Below are 25,447 nucleotides of genomic sequence, written 5' to 3'. Positions count from 1 at the left end.
GTGTGAAGTGGGGACCTGCCTAAAACCATGAGAACCAGGATGACTAATTTCACAAATTAGTGAATGTCCCTTAAAGATTAAGATTTTCAGTCACTGACAACTGAGTGCTGATTTGAATCCTAGAAGTGAAAGGCTAGAACTGATCGTTCCAACACAGAGCCAGCCATTTAAATATTTGCATCATTGTAGAGCCATGGTTCCCAAACTTGGTTTGTGTCTCGTTCAGGGTAAGCCCCTGGCAGACCGCAAGACGGTTTGTTTACCTGAGCATCCGCAGGTACGGCCACTCGCAGCTCCTAGTGGCCGCAGTTCACCATTCCTGGCCAATGGGAGCTGCGGGGAGCAGCGCAGGCTGGGCCACTGCTTCCCGCAGCTCCCAATGGCCAGGAACGGTGAACCGCGGCCACTGGGAGCTGCAAGTGGTCGTACCTGAGGATGTTCCAGGTAAACAAAGCGTCTCGTGGCCTGCCAAGGGCTTACCCTGAACAAGCGGCAAACCAAGTTTAGGAACTGCTATTGTAGAGTGAAAGATTGTAGCATCCTTGAAAACCTATAATGCCAAATTCTCCCTTCAGATATTAGTGTGCAGTTTCCATAAAGACAATGGAAGTAGTATGCTTGTGTCCAGAAGCTACAGTTCCTATTCTTTCTTAGAGTGCCTGCTGTTATTAGTTTCTCCACTTCCCCTTGCTTTTTCTATCCTGTTCATGCAAAACACAATTGGAAGCGACTGGACATTTGTAAGATCACTTGTTTCCACTTTTCTTTGTTCAGTAAGACTCTCTTCTTAGTTGTAAGTACAACTATAAGGACAGAAACCTCCAGAAAAAGTAACAGGTGGAGGCTTCTATTCCATCTGCATTTGATCATAAATGAAGTAAACTATATGTTCATAGCGACTAATATTCACAAGGGATATTTTACTGTGTCCTTTACTCAATCAACATACTCCAAAAAAAGTATAATCTAATCTCCCTGATGGCGTTACTATTCTATTCTCTAAGACAGTATTTTCTGCAAGGCACACTTCAAAAAGGTACTTCAAACAAAAGTTACACTGCAGGCTTAAATCCAGTATGCACTGTAAGAACAACAATAGAATTTACCCAGTTATCTGGAAAATATTTATCCACTATCTCTCTCATTTTTGCTTGTTGGGTGTGAAGAATAGAAGGGTCAAAATAGAGAATCACATACAGCATGGCAGCTTGAGTAGCCAGAGCCGTGCTGCGATGCTCTGGTAATGGATATGCAGAAACCTAAAACGTGGAAGAAACAAGACATATGCAAATATTAGCATGGTGCACTTAAGAGTACAGTACATTTATACCATAAGGCTATCATCTCTGTCAGCTAGGTATCTTGGGCACATAAGTCTCAAATCCATCCGTCTGTTATACTGAGCCCTTTACATCCTGCATCTCACTAGAATATGCAAGCTAATTTACAGATGCTAGCCAGATTTTATAAAAATATTACCTTGAGGTAAATGAGTCAAAGGCAGGGAGGACCATGCCTGAAACAAAGTGCTAAAGATGAACTAGAAGGAGTGGGCCAGGCATTTTGGAGGAACTGGGAGTTGGTGGGGCGGGTGAGTTTAGTATCAAAGCGAGGCAGAGACTGCAATAATCCAAGCGCAAGATAACTAGAGTATGGAGAAGTGTATTCCTTCACCTTTACATTGATAAATTGAACAAATTCTGCATATACCAATAGGGTCAAGAAAGTGCCTTTTTATTAACAAACCCTTAAGAGTACCAAAACTCACTGATTAACTCACCTGGTTATAGATGTCATCAGATCTCAAGCGGCCAATAACCATGCTGATGAATGTTTCACTTATGGGTACCCTACTGAAGTAACTTTCAGGATAGTTTAGAGGCCTTTTAGCTCCTGGTTGGCTTGAGTACCCAGTGCTTCGAAGCAGCTTACATATATCATCCATATTGGAATCAGCAGATCGAGCAGCACTAGGTTATAAAAGGAAAAAGAATATGTATCTACATGGACTGACCCATTAAACACCCCCTCCCCCCCCAAAAAAACCCCAAACACATTATTTTCCCCTTACCAAGGAAGGGCAGCTATAGTTGCCTATACTGGAATCCTAACTAAGGGTACAAAGCATGAATGAAACAGAGAACCTTACGCATAGTTCACAGAGGATAGAAACAGAAAGCATTCAATTCAGGAGATGAATCTGACATTTTCTTTTACTTCTGAATTCCCTTCCTTGCCCCACCCTCATATTCTGGAAGTGAGGAATTTCCACTCTACTTTCTTATGTCTGAAAGTTAGAAGAGGCACCAGTTGAGGTGTGAGCATTCATTTAAGGATTAAACATGCATATCTTTTTTCCTTTTAGCGAACGTATTACTGGTGAAAGGGGTTAGATTGATATTCTTGGAGGATTTTGTGTGATTTAACAAAGATTCCTGAGTTCAGCTAGCAGCTCTATTTATTGATTGGACCTTTCAGAAGTGTGCTGTAACTGTAGGAAGTACATTCAGGGATAAATGTACTATCTGGAACTCGGCATATTTCACAAAATTGTTCTTGTGTCTTTGGAAACTTGTTATATTCTGATAGATGAGGGTTACAGTACTGAAGCTGTAGGCAGAAATATTTTAGCCAAGGTGACCAAGTCCTCATAAGGGCAGAATCAGAACAAGTCTATAGCACTGCTCATGCAACTGGATCTACGCAGGAAGCAGCTGGATCTGTGCAGGCAGACCTTGGTGCATGAAAGAAGTAACCCTGATGTCCATGAGGCTCTGCAGGGGCACCAGCAACCACCCATGTGGATCTGATTGCAGGAAAGGAGCCAATACCTCCACATCCCATATTAAATTAATGCCTATAGAAAGAAAAATCTTAGCTAAATATACTGCTTGCTACATTTTTACTACACATACCACATTCAAATACTTCCAAGCACAAGGATACCTGTATCTATAGTAGGAAACCAAGATTCTCTCTCTGACCTCCCCTTCAATTTTCTGGTCAATGACCAGCAACATGACTCCATACAAATAGAGAGCTTCACACTGTTGAGAAATAATATGAATTAACAAATTAATGCTATCTAACACTAACATATTTACCATTTAATTAATATTTTAAAGTGAATTAAGTGTTTTTACATCTTCTGAAAAGTGCCAGATGACAGTGATTCCATGTTTTGTCTCATCAATCAAACAGATGTAGCTCAGACATCACTTCCACACCTGGGCTTGCCAAAAAGTTTGTTAGAAGTGGCTGCTTGAGAACAAGGCTAAGCATGGGAAAATAGTCTCCCTGCCAATCTAATTTTAGCTTTGCAGAAATACCCACTTGTCTTACTAGTGGAGCGATCTGTGTATGGGACGAGGGCAACTATCTGCTAAAATGGTCTGAGATGACCAACTTATTTCACAGTGGCCATTAAACGGTCCTCAGGTGGCAGTGAGTTTTGGATCACTAATGACCGGGATCAGATTTGAACCATAATGAAGTGAAGATGAAAACGTTTCCTTATCCTCTTACCATTTCCTACATGGATTCCTGACAAAAAGTGAGCCACAGAGCTTGAATGCATTTTGTGAAGTTAAAATATAGACAACAGATAATATGTTTAAGTTAAATTTAGAAAGGGTGGATGCCAAATTGTATCTGACGCTAATATAGTTGATGTAGTTTATATTACTGGTTACAAACTGGTAAATACTTACTAGAAGTTGCTTGCCATCTTCATTAAGGAGCACAGTTTCTATTGTTTGTTGAATGTAAATTCCTTCATTGAGATCATCCAAATATCTACAAACAGTAACCAAGAGTAGGTCATTCACCACAAGGAGTCCGCTTTTTGTTCTCAACTGATGTGCCCTTACGAGCAAGTGGGGCAGTTTCCCCTGAAGCTCAACAGAAGAGTGTAGAAGCCCTGCTTATAAGGTTATGACAACATCTCCCAGAGTATAAAGTTCACTTAGCAAAGATTCAACAAGCACAAGTTTCTCAAGCACAGAAAAAAAACAGAAAGGTCCTAATAATCTGAGGAAGGCATTGGAGGTCTGAGCCCACTAGATGTAGAGTGTCTCCTGCAACATACTGATCATGCTCTGGTTCAGTTAATGTCAATGAATTGGAGAGTATTCAGTATCTTGCAGATCTGAGGCCTTTATTCAAGTGAGAACAGCTCCTTTGCAAACCATCCCCTCACCTCTGTATGGATGGAGGTAACCTAAAGAGCAGAGCATGGAAAGGAAAAACTAGGAACTAGTCAGACTAGGAGAAAAGGCTGGAATATTATGCAGAATGTTAATCAGAGCTTCATCACTGGAGTCTAGAGGGCATTGACAGTTTGACCGGAGGCCCAGAAGTCACCTCACAAATATCAGTTACTGTAAATTTCCCTAATATAGCTCCATTCCATTTTGCAAGGGGAAAGTTGGAAGTGGAATGGTTTCATCTATCTAAAAAAGGTTTTCTAGTACTCGTCCATCACCACAGTAGCTGAGCACCTGCCACATAAAATCAATAGCTAGAGCAAAGTCCCTACTGGATTTTATGGAGTCTCTGGCAATTCTCACTTACATGATTTCATGAGCCTTTTAAAACAGTAACCCTGGGGTAAGGTAGTTACTCTGAAACAAATAATTTAGGAAAGCAGTGCCATTGGAGGTCAGAGATAGAGAGGTACAAGCTAAAAATTTTTATCTTAATTCTCATACTCTTTTGCAACACCAAAAAGTTGATTTTATAATAATAGATCTCCCTTCATCCACAGATGTCAAAAACATTTTACAAAGATGGGCAAGTATCATCATTTCCAGTTTACTCATAAGGAAAGGAAGACACAAGTGAAGTAACTTGCCCAAGGTCCATCAACATGTTGGAGACAGTGACAGAAGCATAACACAGTGCTCATTACAGCAGGTCATGCTGTTAAGTAACACAGAAATATTTAGGCAGAGAAAAAAAAAACAATTAAGATCATACAATTACTGGAGTCACTACATTAACAAATCTTACACACATACCTGTTTAAATCTACAATATATTTATGGACACTTTGAAATGCAAGATAAAATCTTGTCAAAATTTCTATGTTGTTTTCACGAAATTCTTCATCTAAATCCAGTAACTCAGGTTTGGCTTCCAACTTGCCTTCACAGATCTCAGGCCCCTAAGAAGAGGAAATTGATTTAAAAATTAGTAAAGAACATTGATCAGAATTATGACTGTTCGCTGTAGGAAACAGTATGTGAATTAATTATGTATTTAGCAATTGCATCCACCTTAACTACCAAAAAATAGCATTGTCAAGGTGTGTTCAGCTAACTTTGATTTCACAATTAGCTCTTCCCCCAAAAGATATTTTGGACATTTGTACTTATAAATCAATTGTATAATAAAAGGTTGATGGATTTTACATGTTATTAGGAATTCTTATATGGAAGCTGCAAACATAGTAATTAACACTTTGAGTGAAATCATGGTCCTATTGAAGTCAGGAAGACTTTTGCCATTGGCTTCAGTGGAGCCATGTCAAGGTTCCTCCCCCACTCTGAACTCTAGGGTACAGATGTGGGGACCTGCATGAAAAACCTCCTAAGCTTATCTTTACCAGCTTAGGTCAAAGCTTCCCCAAGGTACAAAATATTCCACCCTTTGTCCTTGGATTGGCCGCTACCACCACCAAACTAATACTGGTTACTGGGGAAGAGCTGTTTGGACACGTCTTTCCCCCCAAAATACTTCCCAAAACCTTGCACCCCACTTCCTGGACAAGGTTTGGTAAAAAGCCTCACCAATTTGCCTAGGTGACTACAGACCCAGACCCTTGGATCTTAAGAACAATGAACAATCCTCCCAACACTTGCACCCCCCCTTTCCTGGGAAATGTTGGATAAAAAGCCTCACCAATTTGCATAAGTGACCACAGACCCAAACCCTTGGATCTGAGAACAATGAAAAAGCATTCAGTTTTCTTACAAGAAGACTTTTAATAAAAATAGAAGTAAATAGAAATAAAGAAATTCCCCCTGTAAAATCAGGATGGTAGATACCTTACAGGGTAATTAGATTCAAAACATAGAGAACCCCTCTAGGCAAAACCTTAAGTTACAAAAAAGATAAACAGACAGAAATAGTTATTCCATTCAGCACAGTTCTTTTCTCAGCCTTTTAAAGAAATCATAATCTAACACGTACCTAGCTAGATTACTTACTAAAAGTTCTAAGACTCCATTCCTGGTCTATCCCCGGCAAAGACAGAATATAGACAGACACACAGACCCTTTGTTTCTCTCCCTCCTCCCAGCTTTTGAAAGTATCTTGTCTCCTCATTGGTCATTTTGGTCAGGTGCCAGCGAGGTTACCTTTAGCTTCTTAACCCTTTACAGGTGACAGGAGCTTTCCCCTGGCCAGGAGGGATTTCAAAGGGGTTTACCCTTCCCTTTATATTTATGACAAGCCACAATTCCACTCTTAATACTTTTGATCCTCCCATATTAAGGCTGGATTCTACAATCTTAAGTGCAAGATTCTGCAAACAGCAGCTCACATAATTAGTTTTTTCTAATGCATATTATCTCTTTGAAGGCAGCAGAACTATGGGTGTGTTGGCAGGCCCAGGCCTCATGTTATTCCTCAAAAATTAGGAATGAGTAGGTACGCATTTTACAGATGGAAGGGAAGAGAGGAAACAGCTGCAAAGGGTGCTGTCACCTTGAACTTTATAAAATAAGTAACTTAAAAATATATTTGAAGTCTGACAGCTGCCTAGATCCTCATGGCAATTTTTGTGAGTTTTTAAAATATTTCTTTTTCTCTTGGTCCTGTGTGAAAGATCCACACATGCAGGACACAAGGACTGACTGACAATACAGGTAAAGCAGTGAAATTGACAGCATATATTACACAAAGTAAACAAACAATTTTTAATCTCAAATCTCTTTCAAATATAGTGATTTTAGATGTTACTTGTATACTAAGGATTTTAGACAAAAAGCATGATTTCCAAATTGATGATGTGCCTTTAAATCTATTTGTGCCTCAGTCTCCTGTAGGCACTGAGGAAAATGAGGTAATAAATGGGATTAGAATTTGAGCTCCCGATTCCCCATCCAATGCTCAGAGCTCACCACTCTTTCTATAAAATACCATTATGTGATCAGAGGTCTCTTACTGTACAATTCTCAGAAACAGAAAGGCAAATTAGTCACTGTGAGGATCCCTTCCCAAACTGTCCTGAAAAACAGCAAAGTGAAAGCACTTTAAGAAGTTAAACCCAGGAAGGGAAAAAAGGGATCCTCTCTGGCCACTGATCCTGCATATGCTTGTTAGTTCAGCACACGTGAACAGATCTAATGGAGAACGAACCACCACAGAATTGTTATTAAAAGGAAGTTATATAAAGGTAGCTTTCAATGCAGCAGAAGATAGAGAACAGGGTTAAGGCAACCAGAAATGCATCAGGAATCTCATGATACTACTTGAAGGGAGACAGCCATTGTTGACATGCTCAGAATTTGATCGTCCTGTTGAAAGTGAGATTTTAAGTATGAAACTGTCCTTCAGATAATTAAAAAAGCCTAATTCCACTTTTTCAGCTGGGACAACCCGACAACCTTTTCAAAAAGGGTGTATTTTGGGATTTCTTATTCAAGTGTGCATTTTATACCATCCCTTTTTTCTCCCCTTACATCCTCCTTTCAAATAATCCGATAGAGCCAATGGAATTAAAAATCAAATTCCTGTTGTCCAGACACAAGATCTAGACTATACTCTGTTTCTGACTCACATGAATAAACAAGACAGGGGAAAAGGTGTGATATGAGGTTTTTGGATTTAGTTCACGCAAGCAATAAAGAGCTAAATGTGCAGGCATATCCAAATTGTAACCTCACTTTGGGTGAATTTATTGCCAATACCAAATTCAGCATAAAATAAAATTTTATTAATTACTATCAAATGTAAGAGTTTAACACAATTAATTACTCAAGAATGGCAGGTTTAACACATGCATACGAACAGGCTAAAACACCCTAGAGCAGCGGTTCTCAAACTTCAGCAACCTGAGGACCCCCACTTTGATTTAAAATTTTTCACAGACCCCCAAACCCCGACTCAGCTCCAGGTCCTGCCCACACTTCACTCCTTCCCCCAAGGCTCCAGCTCTTCCCACAACTGCTCCACCCCTGCCCCTCCTCTTCCCCACTTCTTTCCCCGAGCATGCCCCATCCCTGCTCCTCCCCACGCCTCCTGCATGCCGGGGAACAGCTGTTCCCCGGCATGCAGGAGGCACAGTGAAGGAGAAGAAGGAGTTGATCAGTGGGGCCAGTGGCCCCAGACATGATTCCACCCTCTCCCCCAAGTGCGTCCCATCCCCGCTCCTCCTGCTCCCTCCTAGAGCCTCCTGCACGCCACTGAACAGCTGGTCCCTGGCATGCAAGAGGCGCTGGGAGAGAGGGGAAGAGTTGAGGTAGGAAGGGGTAGGAGTTGATCAGTGTGGGTCCACAGATGCCAGTTTGAGAAACGCTGCCTAGAGAAATAGTGCTCCAATAAGAAAATGATGGTTCAAGAGAGATTTAACATGGCAGAGTAATATTTACCTTAAAGTAACTGAAATCAAATATGATATCCCCATACTTCTGTTGATCAGCCTTGTCTTTGAGCCTAAAAACACCAGGAATAAACTCAGACAGTCTCAAAAGTTCTGCAATGATGGCATTTCCACAAGAGACAATCCGAAGAATTGCCTGGCCACAGTGATTGTTTTCAGCTAGAAAATCAACCATCGTGAAGATGACTGTGACAGAGTAGTGATATTATTGCAGTCTGTTTTTGAGTTTCAATCTTCAAGTCATTTGGAGAAAGAAGTCTAACTGGAAAACTACATGCGCCATCTAAATTACCTGTAAAAACAAAAAATCCGCACATTCAGCATATTTTAAATGGCTCAATCTATAGATATTAAAGTAACTCTGGACAAACTATAGATATAGAACTCTATATATCCCAGGAACGGAGAGTAGATGGCAGATGAAAAATAAACACTGTAGTGTATCTTCCGCATATATACAGCACTTAGCTAAGACAACTCCAAGATCAGATGAGAAACTGTAGCACAATGACAGGTTTCAGAGTAACAGCCATGTTAGTCTGTATTCGCAAAAAGAAAAGGAGTACTTGTGGCACCTTAGAGACTAACCAATTTATTTGAGCATAAGCTTTCGTGAGCTACAGCTCACTTCATCGGATGCATACTGTGGAAAGTACAGAAGATCTTTTTATACACACAAACCGTGAAAAAATGGGTGTTTACCACTACAAAAGGTTCTCTCTCCCCCCACCCCACTCTCCTGCTTATATTATAGGTAATAGCTTATCTAAAGTGATCACTCTCCTTACAATGTGTATGATAATCAAGTTGGGCCATTTCCAGCACAAATCCAGGTTTTCTCCCCCCCCCCGCCCCCCACCCACCCACAAACCCACTCTCCTGTTGGTAATAGCTTATCTAAGCACAATCTTCACCAAAAGATTTCTGGACAGCTGCTAAAAGGCAAAATGATCAAAGCAGATGACAGGCCAAGCAGCAGAAGCAAGATACTGACACAAGCTAGTACTTTATAAAATGAGTTAAGAATAGCACAGCCACCTTAGATCTATAAAACAACACAACCAAAAGTGCTACAGCAAAGTGGATAAACATTTAGATGAAGGAGAGCTAATTGCAGCTCAGGGTCAATCATTTATTCATTGGTTTCAGAGTAACAGCCGTGTTAGTCTGTATTCGCAAAAAGAAAAGGAGTACTTGTGGCACCTTAGAGACTAACCAATTTATTTGAGCATATTCATTGCTACACAGACACCTTTTCTATTGTGGTCGCACTTCTAGGTCATAGCGATCTCTCTCCAAGTCAGGAATCTTAATTGTATCCAGTTAAAAAGACCCCAAAAATTACAACTGTCCAATCACTTCCTTTTTCATATAGTTTCAGTCACTACAATCATATGTAAAGTATGAATAAGAAATCAAAATTAATTGACTGTTTGCAGGCTTGAGACCAACAATCTGTTTAATTTTTGCATGTCTCTCAGCTTGCACAAAGGAAATCAACAAAGTGAGTTTCACTTTTATTTGTGGTCACTTTCCCTAGGAGATATTTAGTGCAGCAATGTTAAAGACAACTGTTTTCATTTTTTAAAACATCTGTGGAAATGTTTGTATTGATTTTAGGTTTCGTAAAAGCTTGTTTTAAAAAAAATGTTGAGCTAAACCTAAGTTGACAGCTTCCCCTTTAAACCCACTCTGCCACAGCATACCTAATAAGGGCCCAATCTTTCTCCTGTTTAAGTACACAGCCCTGGAATGAGTTTTACCTGGCTGCAGAAGTTTGCCCATGCCATGCTTATTGCAGGATCAGGACCTAAATCAAGGACAGCAGGACTGGGCCTTAAATGATGCCTCACCCTACCCTCCAAAAATGCAGTTCATCAGTCTAACATGGTTTTTTGATTTTAAATGAATGTCAAATTAAAATATTTCAAACTCAACAAGACAGTTGGTGGTCCAAAATAAGTAACTTGCAGAGTGGTTAAGTCTTACTTACAGGGACAGAGATAGGCCCTCATTTTGGATTAATATTAAAGGCTCCTTTTAGCAGTCAATGACTTTTGTACAGTATGTTTCAAGGAGATACTGAAGAACTCACTGGCTTTCATCCCACTCGTTACCTCCGGCTTGTGCACTGAAACAAACATCTCCCACCCTCACTGGCATTTACAAATTTCCCTTCGCACCAAACCCACATGTCCCAGGCAGGGTTGCCAATTTTGCTTGGACATATTCCTGGAGGTTTCCATCACATGACAAGCGTCAGGGGGTAACCGCGCTAGTCTGTATCCACAAAAACAACAAATAAAGTGCCACCAGACTCCTTGCCATCACATGACATAATCTTTACTTCCGGGAGACTCTGGACAATCCTGGAGGGTTGGCAACCCTACGAGTCCCAGGTACTCGCGCTCTAGCCTCCCCACCAGAGAAATGCCCCGAGTGCCTCACAAACATAACCTACCCTCCTACCCAGGAAACAACACCCGCAAAATGACACTGTCACCCTCCCACCATCACAGCCGGGCCCCCACCCAGGGCGTTCCCTGGAAGAAGACACAGCCCCAGCACCCCCTCGCCCCAGGATTACCCAGCGCCCCGGAATTAACCCTCAGCCATCCACCCTCCGAAATCACAACACCCCCCGCTCCCAGGGGGTGGGGCAGAGCCCCTGCTTCCCCACCCCCACCCTAAATAGGAGCTCCCCAAGAATGCCCTGGGCCTGCCAAGGCACCCCCCGCACTTACTGTGCTGGCCGGGCTCCCTCCTCGCCCAGAAAGGCGCTGGGCTTCCCCCGGGCCAGGCCACTCGCGGGCGATTTCTGGAGGCCCGGACGCCGCAGGCTGGAAGCCCTCCGTGCAGCGGCCCGCCCAGTCGACGCCAGCGGCCCTGGGTCATGTGCCCGGGCGCCGGCTGATGAGTCGGTTCCTGCTCGGTGCCCGCCTGCGCCGCGGAGCGTCCGCGCCTCCCGTAGCGGCGGCGGCGGCGGTTCCTATAGGGACGGAGGGGAGCGCGGCCTGCTGCCGGCGGAGCCGCCTCAGGCAGGGCCTGAGCCCGCGGCACCAGGTAGGGGGGCTGATGCCTTGCGGGCGCCCCGCCTGAGCAGGGCTTGGCGGGAGGCTCCCTGGTGGGGAGGGAGAAACTGCCAGCAATGGGCGAGAGGCTGATGGGTCTCCCCTCAAGCACTCCGCTTTGGCTGGGTGGATGGAGTGTGTGTAATGTTACCCAGTGAGGTTAGTCTCAGTGTGGACGCTCCCAAACCTGGTGCATATGTTGCCCCTGAGGCGTTTGCAGCTCCCTCTGGCCTGGGGCAGCCTAGTGGTGGCCCTACTGCCACCTCTGTGCCTGCCAGCGGGATGCTGTGGTGTGGCCCCAAGATGTGAAGTGAAGGCCGAGATAGCAGAGCTCTTTGCTTGGCATGTTTCACCTGGAAACCCACCCCAGGGCGGTGGGGGGATCAGCACTAGGACAATCACTGACAGGCAACCTCTGGCCCTGACAAAGGGGAGCACTGAGTGTCTGGGAGGGTAGCCTTGGGAGTATCAGGGATACTTGGCATTTTTCATCCGTAGATCTCAAAGTGTGTTGCAAAGGTCTTTTTTTTTTATCCCTGTTTTAAAGATGGGGAAACTGAGTCATGGGGCAGCTGGGTACTGACACATTCTGCAGAATCTAAATGTCCATGTAAAATAAAAAAGAAGTTTCTAGCCATAAGGTGCTAAAATGGGTTTATGGAAAATAGATCCTCTCAAACTAACTTGATATCTTTTTTTTCGATGGGCTTATAAATTTGGTTGATAAAGGTAATAGTGCTGATGTAATATACTTAGACTTTTGTATGGCATTGGACTTGGCACCATACAACATTTTCATTAAAAAACTAGAAGCATATAAAATTAACATAGCAAATATTAAATGGATTAAAATCTGGCTAACTGATAGGTCTCAAAATGTAACTGTAGCTGAGGAATTGTCATCAAGCAGTTATGTTTCCAGTGCGGTCTCCCTGGGACTGGTTCTTGGCTCTGTGCTATTTAACATTTTTATCTATGACATGGAAGAAAACCTAAAATCATCACTGATAAAGTTTACAGTCGATTTTGGTCAATTTCATGGTCATAGGATTTAAAAAATTGTAAATTTTCATGATTTCAGCTATTTAAATCTGAAATCTCACAGTGTTGTAATTGTAGGGGGCCTGACCCAAAAAGGAGTTGTGGGGTAAGGGGAAGGGTCACATGGTTATTGTAGGGGGGTTGCAGTACTGCTACCCTTACTTCTGTACTGCTGCTGGGCCCTTACTTCTGTGCTGCCTTCAGAGCTGGGCGCCTGGTAATAGCCGCCACTCTCTGGTTGTCCAGCTCTGAAGGCAGCACCGAAATAAGGGTGGTAATACCGTGACACCCCTAAAATAACCTTGCAATCCTCCCCCCCGCAACTCTCTTTTGGGTCAAGACCCCCAATTTGAGAAACCCTGGTCTCCCCTGTGAAATCTGTATGGTGTAGGGTAAAAGCACAAGAGCTGGGCCCTCAGTCAGCAGCCCCACCCTCTGGCTGCCCAGCTCTGAAGGCAACAGTGTGGAAATAAAGGTGGCATGGTATGGTATTGCTACCCTTACTTCTTTGCCGCTGCTGGCAGGGCGCTGCCTTCAGAGCTGTGCGCCTGGTAATAGCCGCCGCTCTCTAGTTGTCCAGCTCTGAAGGCAGCGCCGAAATAAGGGTGGTAATACCGTGACATCCCTAAAATAACCTTGCGACCCCCCCCCCCCCCGCAACTCTCTTTTGGGTCAAGATCCCCAATTTGAGAAACGCTGGTCTCCCCTGTGAAATCCTTATAGTGTAGGGCAAAAGCACAAAAAAGACCTGATTTCACGGGGGGAGATCTCAGATTTCATGGTCTGTGATGTGTTTTTCATGGCCGTGAATTTGGTAGGGCCCTACAGATGACACACAAATTGGGGAATCATTAGAAAAGGGATAGATAATAAGTAAGGATATCATAGAATCATAGAATATCAGGGTTGGAAGGGACCTCAGGAGGTCATCTAGTCCAACCCCCTGCTCAAAGCAGGACCAATCCCCAATCAAATCATCCCAGCCAAGGCTTTGTCAAGCCTGACCTTAAAAACTTCCAAGGAAGAAGATTCTACTACCTCCCTAGGTAACGCATTACAGTGTTTCACCACTCTCCTAGTGAAAAAGTTTTTCCTAATATCCAACCTAAACCTCCCCCACTGCAACTTGAGACCATTACTCCTTGTCCTGTCCTCTTCTACCACTGAGAATAGTCTAGAACCATCCTCTCTGGAACCACCTCTCAGGTAGTTGAAAGCAGCTATCAAATCCCCCCTCATTCTTCTCTTCTGCAGACTAAACAATCCCAGTTCCCTCAGCCTCTCCTCATAAGTCATGTGTTCAAGACCCCTAATCATTTTTGTTGCCCTTCGCTGGACTCTCTCCAATTTATCCACGTCCTTCTTGTAGTGTGGGGCCCAAAACTGGACACAGTACTCCAGATGAGGCCTCACCAATGTCGAATAGAGGGGAACGATCACGTCCCTCGATCTGCTCGCTATGCCCCTACTTATACATCCCAAAATGCCATTGGCCTTCTTGGCAACAAGGGCACACTGTTGACTCATATCCAGCTTCTCGTCCACTGTAACCCCTAGGTCCTTTTCTGCAGAACTGCTGCCTAGCCATTCGGTCCCTAGTCTGTAGCTGTGCATTGGGTTCTTCCGTCCTAAGTGCAGGACCCTGCACTTATCCTTATTGAACCTCATCAGGTTTCTTTTGGCCCAATCCTCCAATTTGTCTAGGTCCCTCTGTATCCTATCCCTCCCCTCCAGCGTATCTACCACTCCTCCCAGTTTAGTATGAGTATTAGTATTTAGATATGATTTTGTCATGGAGGTCACGGGTTCCGTAACTTTAGTGGACCTCCGAGACTTCTTTGGCGTCAGCCCAGCTGCAGCGGGAGGGCTGGAGCAGCTCTCAGCCGCTCCTGCCCTCCTGATGGGGCTTGGAATGTTCAGTTCCCCTCCCCTATGAACAGGTCACTGGCTTCCGTGAATTTTTGCTTATTGCCTGTGATCTGTCTGTGACTTTGATGAAAAATTTCTGTGACAAAATCTTAACCTTAATAATAAGACAAAAATATCATAATGCCTCTATATAAATCCATGGTATACACACATCTTGAATACTGCATGCAGGTCTAGTTGCCCCATCTCAAAAAAGATATATTAGAATTGGAAAAGGTACAAAAAAGGACAAAAAATGATTAGGGGTATGGAACAGTTTCCATACGAGGAGAGATTAAAAAGACAGGAACTTTTCAGGTTGGAAAACAGACAAATTAACAGACAATTAACTTATAGACGAGCAATGGCGCATAACTGTAGGAGCAAGCAATCCCATTACAGGTGGGAAAAGTCCCTTAGGAGCTGGTGTGGCAGCCAATGTACCAACAGAGGGAAGGCAGCGAATCAGTGAGAGAGCTAGGCTGCTGGTGGTAGAGCTGCAGTGTTACTTTTGTGATCTTTTTGGTAATAGAGACACATCACTCTTTTCCAGTGTAGGAATTGGGTAATTTTACTGGTGAATGCATTCTTGGGACAGAGTTCTGTCCTTTGTTTGATGGTCTCTAAATAAGTGACAATTGTTAGTCTGTTTCTTCTGAGGGCTGCCTGTTTGTCAAAACAGCCCTTATAATCAGTGGGCATTTTACCTTTAGTGAAACAGTGTGCATGAGAATATGAAAGCCACAAGCCACTTTCTGCAGTATAATGCTGTTCTGCATTGCACCATAGATGTTTGGTGTATCTGGGGTGAAATCTTGGCTCCAGTAGAGTCAACGACAAAGCTTGCATTGACTTCAGTGGGGCCAGGATTTCACCCCTTCTCTTCAACACGTGATTAGAGCTGTTGGGACTCTAAGTTGGATATTTGTACTTCTGTTTCTTTTTCCAAACGCTTTATCTCTAAAACCCCTTTTCTGTTATTTCCAAGGGAATTATTTCAAGATGCCTGGGGGTTCAGTGATTTCGTTCAACTGTGTGGATTCTTCTCTATCGTCTCTGAAAAACTGCCAGTCATACATAAACACTGGGATGGATATTGCTACGAATGTTGCTCTTGACCTTGTGGAAAATTGCAGTAAGTAATTGTTTTGAGTACATTATCTTGTTTATTATCACCTTTGAACGTTATAGACGGTCCTAAGCGTGCATATGAGGGCCTGGAAGCAATAAAAATCCAGTTTCTTTACAGAGAGTAGCAGCTTCTACTGTCCTGTCTACTTTAGGGGGTTATCATTTAAATCACTTCCCTGTCTTGAAAGATAAACCAAATGGAAATATAAATAGCAAGAAAATAATGCTCTAGTTCTTGTACCACAGAAGGCCAACTATATATGTCAGTGTTCGCTATTCTGCAGCTTTGCAGAAGATTTAGCAGTGCAGAAAGTGGGGGGAGGGAGACCAATCCAAAAAATCCTAAATTGATTAAAAAATGACTCTTAGTTCGAATGTAGCTCCTTTGTATTTGTTCTGATATTTTCATAAGTGACTAGTGATTTTGGGTGCTCAACTTATAGCACATTTAAAAGGCCTCATCTTCACAAAATGCTGAGCTCCCACTTCTTGAAGGTGCCTCATTCTGGGCATCCAAAAGTGGAGGTACCCGAAATCCCTAGTCACTTCTGAAAATCTTGGCCTTCGTGTTTTCTAATGTCAGATGCATGCAATTCTGCTTTTCAAGGGGAAAGTAAAATGTGAGATCCCCTGTTCCTACCACCACTCAGTCAACTTTTCCTGTGCTGTTACTGACCACAGCCAGGATCTGGGTAGTACTCATTACGGGGCTGCCTAAAATGAGCCTTCTCAATTGGAGAAACAATGCTCGACAAGAGGTCAGAAGGTTGCTTTTCCTTCCAGGATGTACCACGGTGGCTTTATCTCCAAACAGTCAAAAATTCAGATTAATTATAATGAATGAATCTATCTTTTAATAAGAATGGAGACTGAAAATCCTGTGACAACACAACAAAAAGCATATTCATGGCATATCTAATCTGACATTCAACAACAACTAGACTAGATAGGCATCAGTTGGGTTCAGTTACAATGAAGAACAACTTTCTATTTCTAGAATGTTACCTTTCTCCCCTCTGACCCTTTCACCCAGCCACCATGTCAGAGACAGTGGACAGGATTCTTAGCTATGTGTCATTCCCATTACGTTGGCAGTGCAAAAGGAGCAAAAAGCTGGCTTAAACAGGCAGCTAGAGATTCCCCTTGCATACAGGAATCCGTGGCTGGAGTAAAACTGGTATAACCCGTCCTATATTCCTCTGCTCCTGGTGTCACCCCATCTCTACCCAACTTAGGGGGCATGCTGGGGTATGAGGGAAAGTGCCAGAGAACACGGCATTCCAGCAATCCCAGACGCTCAGAATGACCCCTAGTAGTCAGTGTTAGGGGGCTTATTCCTTCACCCACTTACTTCCCTGATCCTTCTCACATGAACAGAGAGCAACAATACCCGAAGTCCAAAGGTGCAAACAATTCGATGTTGATTGGGGTGAACTTCCAGCAAGCATGATTCCAGTTTCCTTCCTTAGTGTCCCCCTTCCCAGCTCTGACACCACAGAGCCTTACCTGTGTCCCTGTACCCATTCCTGCCCTTAGCTAAACATGATTCCAGTTTCCCCACCCCCATTCCCTGTTCCCATTTCCCCCACCCACACGCTTCCTGATTGACTGCAGACTATATAGTAAAACTTGAGTTCTGCTTTGCTATACTTTTACCAATCATTTTACTGAAATTTAACTAACCAATCCTGACATATTGTAACATGATTATTTAACCAATTATATCCCACCACCTTAATTAGTTTACACCCAGTAAAATTAATTATACAGCAGACAGAAACAATCACAGAACCAGACAGAGATTATACAGACAAACAGTAGGGAAATGGGGACTACAGTGATAGAACAACAAAGAAATGAGAATTTCACATCCCAGCTATTGATAAGTGAGTTCTTGCCAGACTGGATGCTATCAGACTAAGTTTCCTTTTCCATCTTCTAGGCACTTCCCTTTCTCTGGAGGCGATAGGCATTATCAGGACAGGATTGTATTCCTAACAGCCCAATAGCACCTTATTTCAATGTGACTAGGTTGGAATGTGAGGATGTGACCATTCGCTTCCCAGCTTATGGCTGCCTCTGCTGCTTAGCCAAAGGCCTGAGCCTAAGAACAGGGCCTCAGACTGTCACAGTAAGAGAAGGCCCTTACACCGGCAGACAGTGATTTTGATTCTTTCTTTTATACCTCTATAACTAGCTAAGTGATAAGAATACACCTAAACTCTTAGAGTACAGGCCTTTACAGGCAGGCCTGAATATCTATATCCTAACAGTCAGTTATTGCCAGCACAAGTTAAAACAGCCCTGAGGTTGCACAATGTGAAATATGAATGGGAAAATGGGAAATGACTGCCTAAGAAGGAGTACTGCGGAAAGGGATCTCAGGGTCATAGTGGCCCACAAGCTAAATATGAGTCAACAGTGTAACACTGTTGCAAAAAAAGCGAACATCATTCTGGGATGTATTAGCAGGAGTGTTGTAAGCAAGACACAAGAAGTAATTTCTTCCGCTCTACTCTGTGCTGATTAGGCCTCAACTGGAGTATTGTGTCCAGTTCTGGGTGCCACATTTCAGGAAAGATGTGGACAAATCGGAAAAAGTCCAGAGAAGAGCAACAAAAATGATTAAAGGTCTAGAAAACATGACCTATGAGGGAAGATTAAGAAACTTGGGTTTGTTTAGTCTGAAAAAGAGAAGACTGAGAAGGGACATAACAGTTTTCAAGTACATAAAAGGAGGAGGGAGAAGAATTGTTCTTCTTAACCTCTGAGGATAGGATAAGAATCAATGGGCTTAAATTGCAGCAAGGGAGGTTTAGGTTGGACATTAGGAAAAACTTCCTAACTGTCAGGGTGGTTAAGCACTGGAATAAATTGCCTAGGAAGGTTGTGGAATCTCCATCGTTGGACATTTTTAAGAGCAGGTTAGATAAAAACTTGTCAGGAATGGCCTAGATCAGGGATCGACAACCTTTGGTGCATGGCCCATCCGGGAAGCGCCATGGGCTGAAGATGTGCTGGCTGCCGCTTCCCACAGCTCCCATTGGCCTGGAATGGTGAACTGCGGCCAGTGGGAGCTGTGATCGACCGAAACCTGTGGACGCTGCAGGTAAACAAAGCGTCCCGGCCCGCCAACGGATTTCCTTGACAGGCCACATGCCAAAGGTTGCCAATTCCTGGTCTAGATAATACTTGGTCCTGCCATGAGTGCAGAGGACTGGACTAGATGACCTCTCGAGGTCCCTTCCAGTCCTACGATTCTGTGATTATGAATTATATGTAACACTCTGGACTGGGACTCAGCAGTTCTATTCCTGGCTCTGCCACTGGCCTGGTGGGTGATCTTGGGCAAAGCATGTCAATTCTGTATGCTGCAGCTTCCTCACCTGTGACATGGGGCTAATGACACTGACCTCCTTTGTAAAATGCTTTGAGATCTACAGATGAAAAGTCCTGTATAAGAGCAAGGTATTATTATTATTATTAACACTGATCTATCACACAAGGCCATTTACATGATGAAAATATAACATGGTTAGTGTTAATTTAGCTTATGGTACACCTGTGCAAGTATTTTCTGTGCATTTCATTCCTGACTTGGGGTCATTTTCTGCAGACTTGAATGTAATGGTAAGATGTTCAGTTGCATTAATATTTCACTTAAAGATTGTGGAATGGTTTGCTGGGCTGAAGATCACTCTGAAAGGTTCAGAGAAAGATGTGGGACGTGGTGAAGGGCAGAGTTAAATTTCCAAGTGTATTGTTAAGGGAAGTGTGCTTCCCCTATGTTGGATCAGAATAGGGCACGTTCCAATGAACAAAGGATCTTGAAAGACAGCTTTTTTTCCTTTTTCGATTGACATCTACAAAAATATAAAATGAACAAGTGTGTAGTCGAGCTCCCCTTGGCTACAGTATCAAAAAGTCAAATTGAGGAAGAAAATAAGAAAATTAATTTCCAATGGAACAGTACTACTGGGAAGTGCTATTTCTAGGAGAGTAATATATGCCCTTAGAGCTCCTACTTTCTGCTCTCAGAACTCGGTGTGATTATGGAAGTCAACTTGTTCAGTAGTGCGTTGATTCTTTGCTGAAATTGCAGCTTGGGTAGGCTTTAAATTTTATGCACTGTCATAAATATAAAGGGAAGGGTGAACACCTTTAAATCCCTCCTGGCCAGAGGAAAAACCCTTTCACCTGTAAAGGGTTAAGAAGTTAGGATAACCTCGCTGGCACCTGACCAAAATGACCAATGAGGAGACAAGATACTTTAAAAGCTGGAGGGGGGGGGAACAAAGGGTTCTCTCTGTCTGTGTGTTGTTTTTGCTGGGACCAGAGCAGGTATGCAGGTCAGAACTCCTGTAAAGGGCTAATAAGCAATCTAGTTAGATATGCGTTAGATTCTGTTTTGTTTAAATTCCTGATAAAATAAGTTGTGCTGAAAGGAATGTATATTCCTGTTTTTGTGTCTTTTTGTAACTTAAGATTTTGCCTAGAGGGATTCTCTATGTTTTGAATCTGATTACCCTGTAAGGTATTTACCATCCTGATTTTATAGAGGTGATTCTTTTACTTTTTTTTCCAATTAAAATTCTTCTTTTAAGAACCTGATTGCTTTTTCATTGTTCTTAAGATCCAAGGGTTTGGGTCTGTGCTCATCTATGCAAATTGGTGAGGATTTTTATCAAGCCTTCCCCGGGAAAGGGGGTGTAGGGTTTGGGAGGATTTTGAGCGGGGGGAAGATGTTTCCAAGCGGACTCTTTCCCTGTTATGTATTTGTTAGACGCTTGGTGGTGGCAGCAATAAAGTCCAGGGGCAAAAGGTAAAATAGTTTGTACCTTGGGGAAGTTTTAACCTAAGCTGGTAAAAATAAGCTTAGGGGGTTTTTCATGCAGGTCCCCACATCTGTACCCTAGAGTTCAGAGTGGGGAAAGAACCTTGACAGCATCTCAGAGAAGTAACAATTGTAATAAACTATTCTGGACCTTGTTTGGACAAGGAATTGGGCTATTCTTTTTAGCCAGCATTGTTTCATGCATAAAAGGGATGTGTTATTCAAACAGTCTTTTTGTCAGAGCTGAGTTGGTTTAATAAGTTTTATTTCCTATATTGAAAAAACAGTTTCAGTCCCCTCTGATTCTTCCCAACGAAGCAGAAGTGTGTGTGTGTGTGTGTGTGTGTGTTTGGTTTTATTAGAACATCTTGTTTTGATGTGGACATCAGTTTAGGTTTTTTGCACATATGTACCAAAGGCCAAGTACTATCCTGAAATACATGAGAATAAGCTGTGTCAGTTTTTTTCAACAGGGCATTGTATTGCGTATTGTGCTTGAGTGCAGAATTTGATATATAAAGGGTGTTTGGTGCTGAAGGCTGCTGACAACTTTCAGGAATAAAATGCTTTTAAGGGCCTGACTCTGCAAATATTTACCACCAGGCACACTGTTTATACTATACGCAGTACTGTTCTTTGAACCTGGAACTAAAACAATAACATATACTAACTTCTAATTTTACAGCAATAAGTGTATTATAACTAGTTTAAGACATTAATGCTAGGGATGTACTGGGCATATTTTCTACAGAAGTATGACTGTTGTTACTTTGATGAGTTCATGCTGTGTGGTTTTTTTTGTTCGTTTTTTTAAAGATGATAAAGCAGTGATTTGCAAAAGAACATGAGAACAAGCATATGTTTCCAAGTCCAGAGTGCATTAGCAATCTTTAAAGTGTAAATTGTCTTTGATGAATCTAAAATGCTTTTATCCTATGCCGGTCTTGAGCATTTCTTCCTCCCCCAACCAAGTAGTGTCAATTACTGCAGATTAACATTCTGAACTATTTCTTTTTTACATTTGTTAGTTGCATTTGCAGTGTTCTCCCTCCTTTCCCCACGGAATGTGTTGGAAACCAGACAGCTTTGTTCCTTTTTCTATTTTCCTTTTTTTTTCTTTTTTCTTTTCTCATGAGTGGAAGTTGTGAAACAGCTGTCATGTCAATGTTCAAGTGGAGTAAAAAACAACCACCATAACTTGCCAGGGGGAAGGCCTGGGCAAGGTGTAAGCAATATTATTACAAAACAAAATGGAAAGAAACCAGCTCCTCCCCATGCCTCTGTGATGGCCCTCACCTCTGACCTGCCATAGCTTTTTGGGAAAAATCCATACCCAACCTGGGAAAAGCTCTTTATTCTTTGTATGGGAGCTGTGGTAACCACACTGCATGAAGTGGAGTTAGCAGCTATATAAATAGTAGTGACCTTATGTTGAATGAAATGGGAGTGTAGCTATTTGTTGAATCAAGAAAGCTGCTGATGGGAAAAGGTGCCAGACTAGGGAGTATGAACTGACAGGATATTCAACAGATCGTACTAATCTTAATAGTCCTTTGTTTTTGACTGTCTTCAGAGGACCTCAAGCACTTCACAAGTATTAGTTAGCCTCACAACTCCCCGTGAGGTAGATAAGAGACGTAGGAATTACTTATTCCACCACTGAAATGAAGCCACTCTTTGGGTGCTTCATGACCGTTGCTTAACAACACACAATAACTACACAACAATTTAAGGCAGAAAAAGTAAAGTACCATGTCCGACTGGAACAATAGAAGACATTCTATATAGGAAGAGTGTAGTTACCTGAGTTTGGAATTTCAGACAGGACAGTAGGGTTAATGTGCTTACTTTTATAATAGGAGCCCCTGTTTCTTTCATGACCATGAGCAGTCAGAGCTTTGGTTTGATGTCTCATCTGAAGGATGGCACGAGAGCAATACAGAGCTGTCTAATCCCATATTGTGGTTGCCACCAGCTGAATTGAAATTGCTACTTCCCCATAGCACCTACATTTCCTTCAGGGTATCTCTCATCCAAATACCGACCGAGCCCACCTCTGCTTAGCTTGTGAGATATAACAGGTTCATGAGACAAGATAACGTGGCTGCTGGTCGGCACAAATATCGGGCTAAGCTGCAATAGTTTACTTTATTCCCTCTGAGGCCCTTTGCAAAATCTGTCTTTAAGATTCTTCAGTACAGTCTCTTTAATAATAAACACTTAGCTCTGTTCAGAATTAACTGGGGTGGGGCTGTAACTTTACAAGGACATATGCTTGAGGGTTTTAGGCTAGACATTTCAAGTTCTTGTAACCTCTTTGCACATGTAAGTTCCATACCAAAGTTTTATCCATCTTTTACTCTCCGCTAAGTCTTTCACAAGTTGAAGTAGCCTGATTGGTCACAGGATTCCAGTGGGGGTGTTTTCCATTGTTAGAAAGACTTTTTTTGTATCTCTTACAATATATAACTTTATTGAAATTTAAGCACAGTTCACACTGTACTATACATTGGAATGTGCAATCTGGGAAAGAGATAGGGGCAGTTCCTTTGAAGCTGTGGTGATATACACCTGCTGATAATCTGGCCCCATATGCAGGGAAGGATGATCTTGTGTACAGGAAAAGTGTGATTTAGAAGATCTATTTCTGTATAACCTTTGGAAAGTTCACTTTACTTTTCTGTGATTCAGTTACCCTATCTGCAGAATAGAATAATATTTCAACTTCTTCAAATGTGTATTGTGAGCAGAGTCTTCCCCAGGAACTGAAATTAGAGGGGGTGTTCAAATTTGACAGGGGAAGGTTGGAAAATGACTGAACTGGCAACACTGCAATGATGTAACTAGTTGACACTGCATGTAACTGGGGCAGGGCTGGTGGGGAGTTCAGGGGGGTGTACATGGGAAATCCCTGATTGTGAGGAGTAAGATCTTAATCCTGCAAAGACACCTGCTTCACTTGACCGGTTCTGTTGAGCTAAGTGGAACTAGGAACTACGCACAGTTTAAAGTTAAGCAGGTGCATAGGTCTTCGTAGGTTTGAGCCTAATTTTTTAACGTTTGTGAATTACTTTGGGAATCCCAGTGGAAGATACTACAGAAGTACAAAGTATTATTATTTATTATATTGTAGTAAAGAGATCTGCTTACACCCAATAGTCAGAAGGAAAAGAACAACAGTATCAAAACAACATATAAAATCTCCATGAGTCATTCAAGAATTTAAACATTCAGGATTACACATTTTGTATCTTTTTTTTCCTTGGTGCATCTGATCATTGCTTTACTTTCCTAACTACTGCTGCACTCTGGGAGCTCCTCATCAAGCTATGTGAATGAGGACTCCCAAGGCTGTTTCCTCTGAGAAGCCCACAGTTTGAGTCCATCTGATACATTAGATGCTTAGACTGTTTTGACAATGAGCATTACATCAGTCATGTAAAATTTCATTAGCCATTCTGCTGCTTAGTCCCCCAGTGCATTTAAATCCATCTGAACTTTCTTTCAATCCTACATAAATGTTTACTGAAAGAAACAAATCACTATTATTAATTATTCAGGGCATTTATTGCCATTTATGAATTTGTGTGGCGTCTAGCATGGAGCACTAAGCCTGGTTAGAGCTACTCTAATACGAGTAAAGAATAATATTAAAACACCTAATTTTGCAAACCTTCTGCTTATGTGAATAGTACCATTGACTTCCGTGAAGCTGCTGCTGTGATTAAAGACTACTTGCGTGTGTGAGTGTTGGCAGGTTTGGTCTCATAGCACTGGCAGTGTCCTTGATGTTGTTAAAGAGACAAAATAGACAGTCCCTGTCAGCTAGTTCAGACAACATATTTAGACTTGTAAAAATAAGTTTCCATCAAATGAATATTAAAGGGACACATCATTTTGAAATCTAGTGTGTGTGTGAGAGAGAGTTAAAAGTAGTGTCAAGCTCTACACCCACCCCTGATCCTCCTGCCAATTTTTATTGTTCAAAAGTCACATTTTCCTTTCTTTTGTTTTTTAATCTTCTTTTTGCTCTTCTGTTGCTGTATAAAAGACCCACACAAACACAATGGAAAACTATGTACAGTCAGTTCCACTGTTTCTTCTGTACAGTCATAGTGCTGTCATATGGAATCTTTCTCTGGACTGAGGCTACATTTAAGCATGTGCTAAATCTTAAGCATCTATTGAAGATAGTGGACCACTCAAGCATTTAAAGTTGAGCGCATGTTCAAGTGCTTGGCTCGATGGGGGCCTTAGCAGGCAAAGTGTCTGGAAGTGAAATTTGCTAGAAACTAATTATGAATAAGCATGAAGCCAACTAGTCTATGGTATTTTCATTGCTTTAGCTCAGTGTTATGCAAATGTAAACTACATAAAACTTACAAAAACCTATTTCCATTTTAATAAACTAATATGTTCTGAGTATGCAGTGTTGTTGTAGCTATGTCAATCCCAGGATGTTAGAGAGACAAAGTGGTTAAGGTAATACCTTTTATTGGACCAACTTCTATTGGTGAAAAAGACAAGCTACACAGGAAGAGCTCTGTGTAGCTCAAAAGCTTGTCTCTTTCACCAACAGAAGTTGGTTCAATAAAATATATTACCTTACCCACCTTGTCTCTCTAATATGTTTGAGTATCAGATGAAAAAGCTTACTTTTTTAAATGATGGGTCTAGATTCTTCTGTCATTTATGTCAGCATAAATCTAGAGTAATTCTGTTCATGTAAACTGATTTACTTTGCGTTTACACCAGCGTAATTGAAAGCAGAATTTGCTTCATTTTTTTTTTTTACTTGATATTGTCTTAACACTGGTCTCAATTATATGAACTACTTGTGACAGGGTCAGGCCAGAT

The 25,447-nt window shown here is 42.1% G+C and overlaps 2 protein-coding genes across 3 annotated transcripts in view; one reads left to right on the top strand and one right to left on the bottom strand.

Moving 5' to 3' along the window:
• WASHC5 (WASH complex subunit 5) overlaps window positions 1-11,484 on the bottom strand; it is a 39,234-nt gene extending 27,750 nt beyond the window's left edge. Inside the window, exons 1-7 of one of the 2 annotated variants that reach the window (XM_007055899.3) lie at window positions 11,350-11,484; window positions 8,595-8,897; window positions 5,019-5,164; window positions 3,711-3,795; window positions 2,947-3,047; window positions 1,781-1,970; window positions 1,107-1,259 (exon numbers count right to left, since the gene is read on the bottom strand). In XM_007055899.3, coding sequence (XP_007055961.2) covers window positions 1,107-1,259; window positions 1,781-1,970; window positions 2,947-3,047; window positions 3,711-3,795; window positions 5,019-5,164; window positions 8,595-8,780 — 861 coding nt within the window. In that variant the 5' untranslated portion in view covers window positions 8,781-8,897; window positions 11,350-11,484. Of the gene's footprint in view, window positions 1-1,106; window positions 1,260-1,780; window positions 1,971-2,946; window positions 3,048-3,710; window positions 3,796-5,018; window positions 5,165-8,594; window positions 8,898-8,999; window positions 9,115-11,349 lie in introns of those variants that run through there. The other variant, XM_043539104.1, reaches the window with a different exon arrangement.
• NSMCE2 (NSE2 (MMS21) homolog, SMC5-SMC6 complex SUMO ligase) overlaps window positions 11,299-25,447 on the top strand; it is a 176,258-nt gene continuing 162,109 nt past the window's right edge. The window contains exons 1-2 of the mRNA XM_037892022.1: window positions 11,299-11,668; window positions 15,614-15,760. Of these exons, the coding sequence (XP_037747950.1) occupies window positions 11,314-11,668; window positions 15,614-15,760 (502 nt within the window). The 5' untranslated portion in view covers window positions 11,299-11,313. The remainder of the gene's footprint in view (window positions 11,669-15,613; window positions 15,761-25,447) is intronic.

The sequence above is a fragment of the Chelonia mydas genome, chromosome 2 (assembly GCF_015237465.2).
Source record: "Chelonia mydas isolate rCheMyd1 chromosome 2, rCheMyd1.pri.v2, whole genome shotgun sequence".
Taxonomy (NCBI): Eukaryota; Metazoa; Chordata; order Testudines; family Cheloniidae; genus Chelonia; species Chelonia mydas.
The sequence above is the reverse complement of the archived record's forward strand: the minus strand, read 5'-3'. Positions and strand labels throughout refer to the sequence as shown.